The sequence below is a fragment of the Simochromis diagramma genome, unplaced genomic scaffold, assembly GCF_900408965.1.
Source record: "Simochromis diagramma unplaced genomic scaffold, fSimDia1.1 OVJJ01000802.1, whole genome shotgun sequence".
Classification (NCBI taxonomy): domain Eukaryota; kingdom Metazoa; phylum Chordata; class Actinopteri; order Cichliformes; family Cichlidae; genus Simochromis; species Simochromis diagramma.
Genome location: NW_024387492.1, coordinates 19461283 through 19479198, shown reverse-complemented (window position 1 = coordinate 19479198; position 17916 = coordinate 19461283). Strand labels below are relative to the sequence as shown.

General features: G+C 40.8%; 1 protein-coding gene across 12 annotated transcripts in view; it reads right to left on the bottom strand.

Annotated features, from left to right (window-relative positions):
• Positions 1-17916, bottom strand: part of afdna (afadin, adherens junction formation factor a) — a 119680-nt gene that overhangs the window by 41239 nt on the left and 60525 nt on the right. For 10 of the 12 annotated variants that reach the window (XM_040018568.1, XM_040018569.1, XM_040018570.1 and 7 more), the window contains 10 exons: positions 16667-16737; positions 16489-16556; positions 13573-13778; positions 11464-11484; positions 8358-8503; positions 7391-7485; positions 6092-6357; positions 4535-4678; positions 4174-4372; positions 3544-3650 (listed from right to left, as the gene is read on the bottom strand). In XM_040018568.1, coding sequence (XP_039874502.1) covers positions 3544-3650; positions 4174-4372; positions 4535-4678; positions 6092-6357; positions 7391-7485; positions 8358-8503; positions 11464-11484; positions 13573-13778; positions 16489-16556; positions 16667-16737 — 1323 coding nt within the window. The remainder of the gene's footprint in view (positions 1-3543; positions 3651-4173; positions 4373-4534; positions 4679-6091; positions 6358-7390; positions 7486-8357; positions 8504-11463; positions 11485-13572; positions 13779-16488; positions 16557-16666; positions 16738-17916) is intronic. The other 2 variants (XM_040018579.1, XM_040018578.1) reach the window with 1 other exon arrangement.

Genomic DNA, 17916 nt, shown 5'->3' with positions numbered 1-17916 from the left:
AGCCACGGCTCAGGAGATCGCTGGCTGAGCTCTGTCCTCCATACAGGACCTGTAAACCTCCCTCCTCCTTCTTCAGCAGACATATTTGAAGGACCCTCACATCCTGGCTTTCATCTGTTTAACTTGTTGCTCTCTGGCAAATCAAGGACACAGACCCAGGAAGAGCTTCATTCCAAACCTCAACACCTCTTCTCTGGATGTGCCAAGTACAACATTTACTCACCTGAGTTATTCGATTATTAGATTATTGGTAAATCACTGTGTAATATTTGGGATACTCACCATTTGTTACCCGATTACCTAACCTTATTAAACATTAGTACTTTTTATATACTTTAGTATATGTAGCAATCTTTATACCTAGTACTTTGAGTACTAGCACTTTATGTATTTACTGCATAAATGACCAAATGTTTATTCTTCATTGTGTGTTAAGTTGTTGCTGCGCTCCAATTTCATTGTACATTATATAATATCAATAAAAGCTTCCAATTCTAATCTTTCTAATACAACCCATGTCAGTTTGTGAAGTCACCAATTTCTTCTTTCTAAGTTACAAATAAACGAAAACGTATGTCTGTAAATGAAAATGAATGAATGAATTAAATTTGAAATATTTTATGGGAAAAAGACATATTGTTTGATCGTAATCATGAAATACTGCTGCTGTTTACTTCTAAAAACTTTACTTGTGAAGTTTTCTGTTGTCCTATTCTTACCTCACCGTCTGTCATTCTCCAGTAAATACAATACTGCTGTAATTTATGTCTCCTGTCCCTGTTCTTTGTCACATCTATGCATGCGTATTAAAAAAGGCATGCTCTGTTCATTATAAATTAGCTGGTTAGTCTGAATCTCTCTGAACTGCTGCTCCACCCTAATAACGTTATTGTTACACATCTGGATCCTAAGGACTAACGCTGTTAACGTTAACTTCACTGGGAATGCCGCCGTGTTTGGTGTTCAGCGTTCTCCTCATCAGTTGAAGTGGATTTGAATTTTTTAGCCAGCGGTCATTGTCTGCACGACTTCAAGTTCACACCTTTGTAGCCAGTCTGTGTATGCTAGCAAAACTTCCTGTAGCGCTGCAGAGAGAGGCTGCAGCTGGCCAGCTGTTCCACACTAATGCAACAGTGGCCCAAACATTATTAGATTACTGTAATTCTGTGCAGATATTTCCACAGGAATTAATCCTGGAAGATGCTTTGATTTGGGTCCAGAGGAATTCAAGCCGTGTACAGGTTATTATCAGGCCCACAATTAGGTTGTGTGTGACACGCTGCTGTACTAAACACAAGTAAATTAATTAAACTTAACTGATACCCATGTTTATCCATCAGACAAACAAACGAGGTTAACGACTTTAAGCTCTTAGGAAAAACTTAAACCTAATTAGACATTACGTACTCAGGCGGCACAGCTCATTACACATTTTTGGCCTCTTCCATCCTTTTCTCTTTCTCGTCGCTTCCTAACCAGTCACGGTAAACTGGCACCGCTCCCTGAGGCCTGGTTCTGATCCAAGTCTCTTCCTGTTTAAAGGGAGTTTTTCTTTCCACAGTTACCAAGTGCAGCACACAGGTTAATGACTTTTCAGTCTTTACATAATGGTATAAAGCACCCCGAGGCAACTGTCACTGAACGTTAACTGAATAAAACTCAGTATCGTGTCATTTTTCATACTGTACAACAGCATGGGCTCAAACATCACTGCAGGCTCTCCTTATTCCACTTGTAATTTAGTATCAGACTTTTCCACATAATCCAGTTTATACATTTATACACATAAAAAGCAAACAATATCACATCTTTGACACTAAAGTGGTTGCAGAGCAGAGCTGGTCTTGTAATGATCGCTTAAGAACTGTCGACAAGGCAGAGCTCGACCCACCAGTCTGCCTGAACACACACCATTAATCACTGTGTGCGCGTGTGCTGTGTGAGACGCCAGTCGAGACTACAGTCATGAAATAGTAGAGTAGGGATAAACAGACCAATTACAGAGGAAGTGGCTCTGTGTGTGTGTGTGTGTGTGTGTGTGTGTGTGTGTGTGTGTGTGTGTGTGTGTGTGTAAGTAAAAGAAGTCTCTCATTTACTGCTCTGGGCTCCCCAACTTCAGCAGCGTGATTAGTGTTGATTAAATTGTGTGTGCGCTTGTGTCTTGGTGTGTGTCTTATGAAAAGTAAATAGATCCTTCTGAAGTCACTTTAATCTCTGCATTCAGATTGAGAGACCACACACAGACACGGTCACACACACACACACACACACACACACACACACACACACACACACACACACACCCACCCACCCACCTCTGGACTCAAATCAAAGCAGTCTCCAGGTTTAAACGTGTCTAAAAATAGTCAAACTATGACAGTCGTGCCGTCAAATTGTCTACAGCTCAGTTTCTGCACAGGAATTTCACCTGTTTTTGGCTGCTAGTCTCAGCTACCCTGAATCTCTTGTACAAACTCTGTGAAATCCTCTACTTATTGTCATTTTTGTCTTTAAAAAGAAACATACAGATGATGGTACTACTGTGGCCATGGTCAGCGGTGGTGTTTAAACAATGCTCAATTAATACTAATTGGTGTGCAGAGTCCTAAGAAAACCTCTCTGACACCACCAGTCTGAAATGCTGATTCAAAGCAGGATGGATCCATGCTTTTATGTTGCTTAGGCCAAATTCTGACCCCATCATCTGAATGTCAGAGTAGAAATTGAGACTTATCAGACCAGAAGCAATTTTTCAGTCTCTTACTGTCAAATTGTGCTGAACCATAGAATCAGTTTCCTGCTCTTAGCTGACAGGAGGGGCACCCAGTGTGATCTTCTCCTTCAAGGTTTAATGTCTTGTGCATTCAAAGACGTTTTTATCCAGAGAAGTGTTGCTCACTGGATATTTCTGCTTTTTTACATCATTCTCTGTAAACCCCAGAGATGGTCATGTGGGAAAATCCCAGCAGAGTCCGAAATACTCTGACCAGGCTGTCTGGCACCAACAACCAGGTCACAAAGTTGCTTAAATCACCTTTCTTCCCCACTCTGAGACTCAGTCTGAGCTTCAGCAAGTCATGCTGGCCATGTTGACATGCTTAAATGCACCAAGTTGCTGCCATGTGATCAGCCAATTAGATATTTGTATCAAAGAGCAGCTCATCGTTATTGACAATATGGAGGCGTGTCTGGGCAGCATACAGAGCAAAGTGGATGTGATCTCAGTGAAGATCATCCACTCAAAGCAAGAGCGCAGCATGAAAATGTAAATGCTGAAAAAAAGAACAGTTTCCCAAAGTCACTCTGCAGCCATCAAAGACCCTGCGGCCACTTTGAGTTTTAGTCTTGTTTTCTGCTGTCTTAGCTGTCAGACTTACTTTAGACTTCAGTCTCCACAGTCTCTGTGACTCAGCATTACTAAACCTGCAAAGTCTCCTCTGTGGCACCGACTTTACCCAGGATGCCCCACTGCACTGACACACAACTCTATAAATAAACGCACGCACAGTGTGGCGAGAGAGTGACTGAACGTCGACGTCGTACCATTTCAGAGTTGTCAGCAGCGGAGAAGTGGCTGTCGCAGTCAGCTCCTTCGAAGTGGACGGTCCAGGTGCCGGGCGAACGTGGATGTGGCGTTAACCTACAAAAACCTACCAGAGGAAACAGACGCACACAGAAATAATGTCACTGATAGTAGAGTGATCATAACCTTTGTTTCAGAGCAGCTTTTCTGAAATCATGACAATAAGAAAACGTTAATTGTCGAGTGTAGTAATACAGCATATAAAGCAACCAAACTTATTTTAAAGCAGCAGCTACTGATGCTTTTTGTTTGGTCTGCTTTATTTTAAGATGCTTAAATCCCAACATAACATCTTTAAACTCGTTGTACGTCTCATAGCTTTAAAAACAGGAGGTATAAAACTCAGAATAGCAGAACTAACACACAGTTATGAAACATAATTCAATGAATGTTTGTTTTCCTTTAGGTATACAGGGTTTTATTTAAAACAATGACAATAAAAACAAATTAAAAACCCTGGGAAAAATTATCTGCTCATATTCAACCAAAGTCATTTACATTCTCATAAAACATAAACCTATTTGAAGGCTTTCATTCATATATTTCCAATATGACTTCATTCCTTATTCACATATAGTTTGACTTTTTACCTCTTTGCAGGAGAGGCTCCAGGAAGTCCTGCAGGCCATTGGGGAGGCTGCGCACCACGTCGCAGGAGTAGCCGTCCTCAGGAAGGAGAAAGGGCAGCTGGAGGTCTGGATCCTCCTCGAGCTGAACCTCTCTGCCGTCACTCCTCGCCAGCTCATCTGCTGTGTTTTCCGCCACTGCCACCACGTGGTCTATCAGCTCCTAAACACACAGAAACCAGCAGAACACACGCATCAGGCAACCTAACCTCTGGTTTGGAGCTTAAATAGTTTCTACGAATCAGTTTGACTTTAATAACTCCAGTTTCATCTAATTTAATCCAACAAAAACGCTGCACATGTTTAAAGACGCCGTTTATCTTACAGGTGGGATGTACGGCTCATCGGGGGCACAGTGGTAGTTGGTCATGAGGGCGTGAAGCTGCAGGGAGTTGAGCTTGAAGCAAGTGTTATTGATGGTCTGCACATCCTGCATGGAGTATTTATCCATGGTCAGCAGGGTGGTGGCCTGGAAGGGGACACAAACACACATGTTGTAAATCAAACACATCTTATTGTTTTGAATGTAAACAGAGTGGCCACACGTGGTCGCAACGTTATCTGCAAGCACACGAAATGAGAGACTTCCGCGGTTGTGTTGACTGGCTGGCTGTAGGCGAGGCGAGTGTTGTGAGACAGTAATAAGAATCTGATGACAGCTGTTGAGTTGTTTGCTTGTTTTGCCAGAGTCAGTCGAAGCTGATAAAGCAGAGTCCCAGAGAAGCACCTGAGCAGGGGTTTGGAGTGTTTGCCTCTTTACGATTTTTCATTTCAGGTTTACTATAACAGAGGATTATACAAGTTTCCTTCTGGGCAAGAAGAGATCCTCCAGAAACTGCAAAGCTTCAAAGCATTTTTTCCTGGTTGCATTCATGCTGCTAAAAGGGATTGTAGTGATGTAATAGCCAGTCAGCGGTTGGTAGTCCAACTCCATGTCTTGTTGTGGTCTCTTAATTTCTTGTTTCAGCCTCTTCATTTTCTCTCTGAATTGCTGCAGTGTAGTAAACATCTACTCCCAAACTTCAGACTGCCGCAGCCAATTTAGAGATCCTGAAAACCTTCTGCAGCCCACCCAAACCTTCAATCCCAACTGCACACCGCACAAAAGGAAATGATTCCTTCCATGTGGATTCACTGACTCATTTTAATCTTAATTTTGATCACATTAACAGCTTTAGCTGATGGCCACATTTGTGCTCTCTGATTAAATAGACCACAGTTCAGGGTCAAGAATAGGCCAGAAACTGAAGGAAAACCTGTTATTTTTAAAATCACATTGAGATTTTTTTCAGTTCAGTTTCTTCTTCTTCTTTTTTTTAAATTACAAATGGCTTCCTTCTGACTTCTTGCTGCAGTAACATCACAACCCACTTTTTTTGGAATCCCTGGTGTCATAGCAAAAAATGGCCCATTGTTAGTCAGGTGTGCTGGTTTCAATCATTATGCAAATGTACCCTTTATTAGACTTGGGAAACCTGCGGTCACCTGAGACAGTAGTCGTCACTTGAATGAGTAACAAAACATTTCTGTGACTGAAAAAGCAAAGTTGAGATAAACAGAATCAACTTTCTGGGAGTTGTCACTTCAAGACCCTCTTACTCTTCCACAGGAGCTACTCTGTAATAGTACTTTTACAGGTCTGCGTAATTCCCTAAACACAGAAAATGGGACACAACCAACAAGTAAATCAGTCGAACATATTCTTTTTTGGTCTTTTCAAAACCCTTTATAGTAATAAGAAAAAATTTAAATGGAGATATTTTAAAAAGATGCAACACACCAATTAGTGTGACTGACACAACTGAGGAAAATGCCTCTAAAACCTGTTTTAGCGACCATCTGCTCACACCCCTGCACAGACTCTTACTGTTTACCATCTTACCTGTACGATTCGGCTGAGGTGGCAGTCAGCAGCGAGCTCCAGACCCTGCTTCTCAGCCCAGGCCTCGATGTGGCTCAGCTGCTGCCGGAGGATGGCGCCCCAGTAGTGACAGCACAGCCCCGAGCCGGTATCTGTCACCAGCTTGTTGAACAGCCACATGTTGATGAAGTGGAAGAGCTGCGAGAAGAGCTGGATGGTGAGAGCGGCGTTGACCCGACACCGCCGCAGTAACGACATCGCCCCCGTTAGTGTGTGCAGGACGTCCTCTGAAAAGAGAAACCGGGACGTGAGAAAAAAATCTTCCCCTTTAAGTCTTATATCCTGTTCAAGGTCATTCTCTGAGCCGTGTGAGGCTTGTTTTTTGAGATCACTCAGTAGAAATCCGGTTACATGCCCCTGTACTTTTGCTTCTGTGATAGGCGCACTTCTTCCAGTGTTAAAAAAAAAAAATACAATCTTCCAGCTGGATTATAATTATCTTAATAAACTGACAGGAAGCCAAGTGGAGGAGTTTGTGATTGAAGGTTGTGTTTTTTTGGGAAGAAAACTTTCAGTACATATGTACAACATCCTCAGAAAAAAGACAAGCGCCTCCTGGTTTCACTCCTCACCTGATGCAACACTGTCTGACTTGAAAACTGTGGGCTTTTCAACCCGCAATGATCCTCTACATGAAATGTGAGTTAAGTATATGGACAGTTTCCAGGAGCTGTATGATCAGGTTATTAAAACCAGGCCTGTACGCAAACAAATACAGTGAACAACGATAGCTCCAGAGTTCAACTTCGGCTTTCCTCAGAGTTTCTGGAGTCTGCTGAAAAATCTTGGGCTCCATGTTTGTGTAAATTCTTGACTTCAGAGAGTTTTGATAAAAAATAAAATTCTTCGAGTTTAAGGTGGCACTGCAGCTACTGACTCTGCAGAAAAGTAGATCCCAAATCAGAGAGACAGGTCCAAAGCATGTTTAACCAAAAAAAAAAAAAAAAAAAAAAAAAGACACCTGAGAGACCATTAGGAAATAAAAAAATACTTTGTTCAGATTTTCTAATATATTCTTTCCAGTCTCACAAGGTCCAAAGGAACCTGAGAAAATTAATGCTAACAAATTCTAGATGTGTGCAACCTGTGAGCGGGGAATCATTTTAACATAAAACGGTGAAAACTCCGGCAAAACCTATAATGACATACGATTAACATGTCTTCATTTTAAAGGGCTAATCACCTAAATTAATTCAGAATTGTTGCTGTGAGTCATGAGCAGTCTTGGTTGCTTCCTGTGGTTGTGTGTTTGCACATTACCGATCTTTGGTCTCTGTGGATTATGCTCCTCGGGGTCATCGAGGAAGGCAGGCATGTAGTTGTTCAGATCGGCCTGGAGACAGTGGACCAGGTACCTGCAGCAACACGATACAGCTTGTTGCAACGTCATTCAACACTGTTCACATCAAAGGTCACCATCTGAACGTATTTTACACTTTCAGAGGCTTTCAGAAACTTTAATGTGGGTTATCAGTGTGTTCATATATTTTCCATAATGCTTCTAAACCAAGTGAGAAGTTTAAATTACTGCCAACTGGCAGCGAATGTCATTTATACAGAAAGAATTGCAAGCCTATGTTTCTTATCACCCATTTTATACTAACAAGTTACTTTAATAAGGATTTCATTACATTATTGGATGGACACTTTGGACTGCATATAAAAGACAGTGCACCAGACACCAGACTATAAACTGACCTATAAAACTGAACTAAAATTTGAGGTAGATTCCAGCTCTGCTTATTTCACATGTATAAATTTAAGTCCATCATCATCATCATCACCTCTCATTCATTTTGACTGGGGCAACATTATTAACTGGATGCACTCATTTGTTTTTAGGACAAAGTAATGCACTGCTCACTTGGATCAACCCCATTAACCTGCATTCCTTCTAATGGCCAGCAGTGGGCGACTCCTGCAGCTAGAAAAGATAACAGTTTCCTCCCCTGTGACCCTAGGAAACACTTTTGTGGTGCGTTTACGAGTATTTATTTAATCTCTTATTGAATTAATACTGAACATTTTGTAAACTGCAGTTTCTGTTAAGAGTCACAAAGACGAATGAACCAGGGTATAGTCATGATTTGTCATGACATGCCAATAGAAACACTGATGCTTCGCAAAGGGAAGGCATTAACCTGTCTGCATCATCACAATGGCTATATCTTTGTTCACAGTTTATTATCTACACCCACAGTACCCACATCCACAAACACAAACTGACTTGAAGGCCATCTGGACCAGATGGGCGAGGATGTCCTGGGCGTCCAGCGTAATGCGACTCAGGTCTCGGTCCTGTTTGATGAAATTGAGCAGCTCTGAGGCATTGGCCATCCAGAAAGCCAGTGCTCCCGCGATGTTCTTCTGCTTCTGTAATGCACCAATCACAACCACACACAAAGAAGAAAAACATGGTAGAAGTTGTTAGAGTAGAAGTGTCCAGGGAAGACTCAAGGGTAAAAAACAAAAAAAGTTAAAATTTAAAAAAAAGAAGGGAGGAGGACAGAGGGGTTTCTGTTTGAGTGACAGCAAGAAGGAGCAGCTGTTACTTTAAGGGATAGACTCATGCCTCGCCCACCCCTCCCTCTAAGCCAACCGGGTGTCGAGAAGAAGAGTGGTCATCACTTTCAGATCGGTGAACACAAACAAAGTGTGGTGAGCTCTGTGATAGTTTTGTTTTACACAAGAGTGACCTCTCCTTTTCTCTCCCATTCATCAGATCGACAGACACCGGCCGTCTTAGTTCACAGTTTAAATCATGACGAAGCTCGATGTCTGAGGAGCTGATTGGTTAAAATCCCCACCGCTCAGAGAGAGAGAGAGAGGATTGTGCAAAGCTTGGTCCCTTGCATTCATCTATCCCGCCTTTGAAAAACAAATGAAAACAGAACAAAGAAAAGAAAATAATAATAATAATAATAATATCAATAATAATAATAATAATAATAATAATAACAATAATAACCCTTCATTCAGAACAGCCAGACAATGAGAGATGGAGCCAAGTGCATCCACAATGAAACACAGATGGATGGCTGAACACGTTAAATGAACATCCAAACAGACAAATGAAGCAGACGAGGTGGAGCAGGTCAGAGGGACGCGACTTGTCTCTCATCCACACCGTCGAGTAGAAGAAGCAAGATGTGAGGTCACAACAAAAAAACAAAACAAAAAAAAAGGATGCCAGAGTTAAAGACTGAGCAATGATGAAGAGAAGTGGATGCTTTGGTTTTTGTTCTGTTTTTGTTTTGTTTTTTTCTTTGGTGTGTTTGTTTTTTAGTACCAGGCAGGTCCAGGAAGCTGAATGGAATTAGTCAAGTTGATGTTGCTGTTGTTGCTTAGTTTTCCAGCTGTGGGGTAGGATGCATTATTACGGCGGTATTTTACATCATCTCTGTTAGAATGGAGAAAAAGAAGCAGCAGCAACAATGAAGGGCTGGTCAAAAAGAAAAAAAGCATAGAGAGAGAAGAAGAAAGTAGGACAGGGAGAGAGAAGTGGGGGCAGAGATTAATAGAGGAAAGCCGAGGGGTTGATGAGGTTGGTGATGTGATTTTACGTCACCAGTGCTTAAATGTTATCTGATTCGCCTTAATTAAAATGTGTTGGTTTTTTTTTTTTTTTTACCCAGTTGGTCTGGAGTCGAGGTTTCAGGTAAAGAAATAATTTAACATACGAGCTTCGATCAAAAAGATCTTCAAATCCATGCGCACTGTTATCCTGATCATCACTCTGTGGAAGTCTCGCTTCGACCACGAACACCAAACAAACAACTTTTAAGCTAAGGATCATCACCGAGCTGAGCATTTAACCATCGTGTCCATGCCCCTTCATGCAATAACGTTAATGTTCACATTTCCACTCCCTGCACACAGACTGAAATCAGCTGGCAGTAGGACAGCAATAAAAAAATAAAAAAAAGACCCATCATGCACGTAGAGGAAGCTTTGCAATGCAATAACAACTTATTTGTTTCCTTAGTACATAGAATGAGATTACTGAACCACCTACAGTGATGCATTACAGAAAAATCTATGTTGACTGCAGCTCACCGTCTCCAACTTTGTGACACGAACAACAATCTGAAAAACAGAAGCTGTCCTAAAGCAGTCCAGAGGTGCACAAAGAGACAAACTCTGATGCAAAACTAACAATGTTAGAGATATAGCGTAGGTAACCATAAACCGCAACCTGAAGTGCACCTCACTAGAAATACAACTACGCATCACGTTGATGCAGCTCGCAACGACTGTGACTCTCCTCCATGGTTATTAAAATTAACTAAAACTAAAAATAGGTGTGACCAAAATGTAATTAACTAAAATAAAAATTATAAACAGACCTGGGGAAAAACAAACTAGGAAAAAAATGATAGCAGGAAATTTGCTTAGTTTTTGTATTGTTTGTCTATAAGACTGAGTCAACCGCTTTCCAAAAGTTTGGCTTTTTTTTTTTTTTTTTTTTTAAATACCTGAAATACCTGTACTTTACCGCTGATATAAATCTCATATAATAATGACTAAAAGGCCAAAAACTAACTCTTAAATTAATAAAATTAAACTAAAACAAAATATTTTTAAATAAAATGAAACTGAAACAAGAAAACCTCACTACAGAAACTGCCTGAAACGTAACAAATTAACAGCAAAAAGTCCAAACTAAATAAAAATGACTACAATAATGCATTTTTTGCTATTTCCATTTTCAAATCCAGTGAATAGATTTGAAAAACATCAAAACACCCATAACTAGTGTTTTGGGAGTGACTGCACAAGAACGGAGACACACCATGCACACATATAAACGCCGACCACGAGTCGGTCACTTAAACAGGCTTTACGTCGATTCAACACAGGAGTATTTATTTATCTTTCTTTACTTAATAGTTACAATGTAATACTAACATTATATAATAATAATAATAATAATAATAATAATAACAACAATAACAGTAACAACAACAACCATTTTTTCTGTTGCTATTGGGAGTAATAAATCAACCTACACTGAGAACAATACTATAATCCAGTAGTATTTTGTCACTGTGGCAAACGTGATCGACTGTTTTATTTCCTCTGCAATACGTTCCTTAAAAACAGCTCTGAAAACTGTGGATAATACAGTAAAAGTATTGAGTTGCAAAGCTCTTGGCATTGCTAATCTGTTCAGCTCACATAAACAGTAGCGAGTATGGAATATAAGGTGCACTGCACAATTAATATTACCCACATCACCCACCCCAAGAAAATGAGACAAAGAGAGAGCGTCAGAGCCAGGGAGAGAGAGGTAGACGAGTCTTTAGCAGCCGTATCATGATGTGCTATCCTACCTGATCCCCTTCAGCAATCTCCTGGATGGAAGGAAGAGGAAGAGGAGGAGGAGGAAGAGGACACGTTCACAGGACAGAGAGAAAACACGTCAACGGCTACAGCATGGACAGCTATGTGACACACAGATACACTTTGACACACACGATGATTATGGTTTACAATGTAAAGCCATCCTCAAAAAAGTGAAGTGATGGAGCTCAGCTGGAAAAGAAAAAATGTTAAAGAAAACACTGCAAAAGTGAACGAGGTATACAATGTTTTATATTTTACAACTAAAAACTGCATAAAAATGTTTGAAGCACACTATTGTAACCGCACTCTAACAAGGATTAAATATTAGAGAGTGCGAGCACTGTTATTGGTGAGGAACATCCCAAAGATGCTCCAAAAATATCCTGATCTGCTGGATTAGTGTCTCGTATGCAATGACTAATGTTCAGATGATAACTGAAAACACGCACGCACGCACGCACACACACACACACACACACACACACACACACACACACACACACTTTCTTTATAAGCAAGCTTCCCACATCTCTCAGTCTGTAGCTAAAGATAGTTTTCCTGAAACTCTATAAAGCTGAACTCCTACTACACAGACTGAAATAGTCTTACAGTCTTGTGTGTGCGTTTGTGAGTCTGTGCTTGTGTTTTAGAACTTTTCTGCATGCCAAAGACAATGAATAGCTTGCTGCAGGCTAAACAAATAGAAGCAGTAATGGCTTTACTGGATGCTGGAGGCTTTAAAAGAAACATGTAGGTGTTTATGTGTTTACTTTTCCCCTCCTAAGATCCTCTGCTCCATATGTGGCATCGTGCTCCCACCTAACCCAGCAAGGATGACTTTTATCTTTTATTTTGTACAGCAACTTTAGTTAAGCAATGCAAAATCTTAACTTCATGCTATAAATATTTTATAGAGTATACAGAGCTGGATCGAAAAAGTTTTTTCACTCTTATTCTTCCTTTTAGGACAGGGGGTGGGGAACTCCAGGCCTCGAGGGCCGGTGTCCTGCAGGATTTAGATCTCACCCTGGGTCAGCACACCTGAATCAATCATTTCCAGTCCTCTGGAGAACTTCAAGACATGTTGAGGAGGTAATTTAGCCATTTAGATCAGCTGTGTTGGATCAAGGAGACATCTAAAGCCTGCAGGACACCGGCCCTTGAGACCTGAAGTTCCCCACACCTGTTTAGGACATGAAACTGATCGATGTGATATGTCTAAATCAATTTACAGAACATTTGAACACAGATTTCTTTTCTGTGAAGGGATCGCAACTAGAAGATGAGCTTGCCATCAAACTATAGGTAAAAAGATTTCATAATCTATAACTTGTGCCCAGCTATCTATCCCACATTGCGATATGACGCTTGTGAAACTTGGAGTATCAAAATTGGTTTAAAAACCGCTTAAATATGAAAATCTCGTGTGTCGAACTCTTGTACAGAAAAAATTGAGGTACTGAAGTTGCTGGGAAAACGAGAAAGAATTTCTGGCTGTTTTTAACGTGGCATGGCCCAGAGTTAACAAAAAGTTTTAACAGATGGTGAAAGTCTTAATCCTTTTTCATATTTCCATACAGACTGTTTCAATTAAAACCAGGCATTTTTAGCAGGTTTATTAAAACTTCTTGCAGATGTTTGTCTTAACGCAATATTGAACACAGATACCTCTATGCAGTTTTATTTAGAGGAGGAGATCTCGAAAAACTCTTTAAAAATTACTGTTTTGACACCGCCTCCCTCCCCTACAAAAAACGGCTATAAGACCGGCATCAAACTTGACATTTTAAGTAACAGTAGCTCCATGTTGAGTCACAACAGGCTTCACATCTCGAGCGTAACACTGAGTGATGGACAAACAGAATCGAAAGCACAACTGTGGAGAAAAGCTGCTAGACACAAACACACACACACACACACACACAGCTTACAACAACTACAAATGTAGTTTTGTAAGAACACCGCTGAGCGTCACCTAATATTCGACAAAAGCAGGAGGAGCATGAGAACGAGATAACGTGCAAATTAATCGATGATTTGATTCGACTGCTTTTAAAAATTACAGTGAAAAGACTTTTAAAAGACGCATTACTGACCTGGATGACTCCTTCCATCATGCTCACCATCTTGTTGACGATGGCGATGACCTTGTGCGTCCTCTCTGACGGCGACATGTCGGGCCGGTACGTGGGCGACAAGACGTAGCGGCAGGCCATGTACAGGACGTACGTGGGCGAGAGTTTGAAGTGAACCGTGGAGCTGTTGGTGTAGTTGATGATGGCAGAGAGGAAGGTGTCTTCAGCTGGATGGACACAGAGAGAATACATTCGATAAAATCTTTGCGGCAGCCGCTGTTTGTCAGAGGACGTAACAGATTTCACGTGATACGTAACAGATTTCACGTGATTAATTAATAATGAATTAATAAACCTGCAGCTTAAGTAATCCCCCACAAACTAAACTCATGGTCATGGTCACGTGGATGGGTGAGACCACGAAGTCTGACGCAGAAAGGGTGAGTTGGGTTATGAAAACATGAATTAAAGGCTTCTTAGACACCAAAACAACGGAGAACTGAACTGATGACTACAGAGCATTTTTTCTTCACGCCACTTTATCGTAGTCCTACAGTAGAAAACACCGGAAATGTGTTAAAGAGGCAAGCAGGAGTTTTATTTGTTTCCTGTGTTTTCATTCAGCATTTCATTCAGATACTCCTTGTGTTGTCAGTTCATTCAGCAACTGGTTCCTGGCTTTATTCATTCATCTGTTATTTATTCTGTTTCCATCCATCCAGTTGTTGTTTTTTTGTTTGTTTGTTTGTTTTAACCCACTCAGCCATTCATTGATGAATTCATTCATGGATTCTCATTTTATTCTTTTTTTATCTTGTTTCGTTTTGCTTTAATCAGTCGTTTTTCTTTTCCCCACTGTGTTGACTGATAAATAAAACGTAACTTTTCTTAATTGTCTATTTTTTAATATAACAATAACAATAATAATAATAATATTCATTTGTTTATTAGACTTCTAGTTTACTATTCAATTCATTCATGTTTTTATTCATCTATTCATTTATTTTGGCTTTCATTCATTCATTCCTGCCCCTTCTGACAACAATCTCCACCTGTTTAACTCTTCCACTATAGCTGATTTTTTTAATTATTATTTCATGGAATAACAGCTCATTATTATAGCTGATAATAGTAATTAATGAATGCAAAGGTTTTATATATTATCTCTCATTAAAAACTGTATGTAAAGGCAGAAATGACTGCACACAATAAATCAAACTGCATGTTCGAAGCGTCGGCCCACACCGCCTCTGAGCTGTGGGAAGCAGTTTGTATCAGTCGCTTTGGCGGTGCAGATATTGGCTGCACATGCGTGTCATGTTGAAAACACCAATGAAACCAGCTGCCTCACTTTAGAGTCATTCGGTTTTAACTCGATGCCAAACTGGTGGCAGCTGCACTTTAGCAGCTACAACACTCCATATGAAAACCTGAAGATGAGACTACTGCACCTTTTCTGCCTCTTACAGCACATGGTTAGGCTCCCTGAGGACTGTGGGGTATGAGAGTCTCCACCACTTTATGACCAAAAACCATCTTTTGCCTGGAAAACAGATGATCTCTCACACACACGGTGCCAAATATATTGTAGCACTGTCAGAGCGTGCACGCTGATAGACTCGGGCCCGGAGCAGAAGAAGAGTCAATAAACAGAAGACAAAGCAAACGGCTCGAAGCGTTCGTGGCTACAAAAAGCGTGGGAAACGAAACGTTGCACTGCCGTCTGGAACTCAATTATCATGAATTTAACATCCAACAGCAACATAGAGTTCTGAAATCATCTAATAAAGGATTCACTAGAGACATTAGAAAATTAAATGCCGGGGATTAGGACAACTCAGTCCAGCTCTAAGGTTCCCTCCACTGGCAGACAAAAGGAGAACTTTCATTTTATTACTTTATTAAACAGGAATGCACAGTTCGAACACGGCTCAGAAAAACGCAGAGATGGAAATCATGAAGCTTAATATTAATCTCTGTAATGTACTCTGACATGTAAAGGCAGAAACACCCCGATGTAGCAGTTTTCATACATGCACCACAGCCCCAAACTTCTCCACCGTTCAAGGTGCACGAGAGAACAATAAAAACCCTTTGAGGCCAGTCATGAAATGGTCTTCAACCTGCCAGCTTCACAGAAAAAGTTCCACAGGAATCAGTTCCTGGGTTTGAATCCAGTCTTTTCCGTTCTGTATGGAGCCTGCATGTTCTCCCTGTGTCTGCATGGGTTCTGTCTGGGAACTCCAGCTTCCACCAACAGTTCAAAAACATGCATGGGGTAAGGGTTAAGTGGTGATTATAAATTGATTGTAGTTCCCAAGGGTCTCCTCCCAGATAAACATGCCCCCAAAACCTCCAGCGGCATTGTTACAAGACGATGGAACCCATAAATCTACCTTTCCGCGCCATGTCTCGAGAAAAACATCCTGAGATATCTGCCTTTCAACCCAGAGACGGCACTTCACAGTCTCACATTTGGAGGTGTCGACCTCCAATGCTGAAGATCACACTCTGATAAATCAAATAAAACCACATTGGCTTCAAAAAGCAGCGATGGAGAGTCCCCTTCACCCCGGCTGCACCCGCAGATCTTGTTCAAGAATATCACAAGCAGGCTCAGAAACGAGGAGCAAAAACCACTGAACGTGCTTGACTTTGTGCCACAACGTCAAAGAGGATTTTAATGATTATAATGGCTTTCAGCCTTTCATCGCTGCAGGTCGGCGAGGTGAGAGAAAACGTGAAAAGCCTCTGAACTGCCTGCATTTACCATGACACTGTTATTGAGCAGCACTACTTCCAGCGCAATCAGGTCAGGTTTGTCGGTCCAGGACGTTACGACGGGAACTGAAAGGGTTCAATAGTTTCCAGCTATTGACTGTGTCACTGACACAGTGAGGTGAATGAAGAGGCAGAAAGTGATGCGTGAACACTCACAGTTGTCTCTGAACTCGATGCTGGCTGGAAGAGTCAGCTCTGTTCTGTCTGCTGAAATATCCTGAGACCTGATGAGACAGATTCAAACCATGAGGAGAGGAGACGCATACAGAGGGGAGAAAAAGGATAAGCATGAGGATCAAGAGAATCCAGGGTATTGGAGGAAACCATGTCTGACCTGCTGTCCTGCTGCTCTCCTCTGATCATGGGTTTGACCATTCCTCTCTCCATGTCCAGCTTTCCTGAGCTCTGAAAACACACAGAGAAAAAAAGAAGCTTCAATTCAACTTAACATACGGAAATTTGTCCCTTATTATATTTTAAAGATACTGGCTACAGTCCTACAAGGCTTAAATGCAGCGTGGGGAAACAAATCAAAGTTATGGTGTCATGGAGTTTTGTCTGGGAACGCCGACAATGGTGACTTGGGTCAGATTTATTGGCAGAACTACTACAGCAAAAGCAACATGACAACCCTTTTTCCACTTTTCATCAAGTTTTTGTTTCTTTGTATTGAGTTTCAAACATTTAAAAAACATTTCACTGCTTCTCCAGAGCTTTTGCAGTTAGTCAAACCAATAATCAAATGACAAAATTAATCTGTGGCTTTAATCAGATTTTTAAATAATCTGAATTAAACTTCTTTGGAGTTAAATGTTGGATGAAATGCACTCAAGAAGATCTGCAAATCAACACCGATAATCAACAAAAGACCTAATTATTTTTGGAAAACCCACGAGAGTCATTTTTCTCCTTTTTGTCATCAGCGGCTCTCTCACGGACGATTGTGGAATCATTGTGTTTTTATAATATTTATAATATGTGCATAGTCTTTACACCTTTGAAAATAAAACACCTTAAGATGTGTCATGATTTGTCACTCTATAAATGACATTTAACTGCAAAGAAATTTGAAAGATACTGATAAATACCACCGGTGTGCATAATTATCATAATAAGATTGGCTCCATATTTTTAAATCTGTGAATTCTTCTACCACTACTAGTTACTGTAGTAGTTTTGTTCCCCCTCGCAAAAATAAGGCTTAAATAGTAGGTGGGTGGAGCTTCTGTGCTCGCTGTGACAGCTGTGCACCTGTGTTGACAATAGTTGAGATAAGGCATCATACAGAGCAGGGGGGAAAGAAACTGTCAAAATTGGCATGTTTAGAGCAGCCTGAACAGCGATGACTTGAACATAAACTAACGTCATTATTTGAAACCAACTTTAAAAGGAGAATCCACCACAGAAGCAGTGCAGTGAACAAAAATATGATGATGCCCGACTTTCAGCCAGTCTGCTTAATAAAAGTTCAGACAGATAAAACATAAAAATATTAACAGCATAGTGTTTAAGTGTTTGAGAGCAGAAAGCAGAGCAGAGAGAATTTTGAATGGAATAAAGTATATACACGAAAATGAGTGGGTG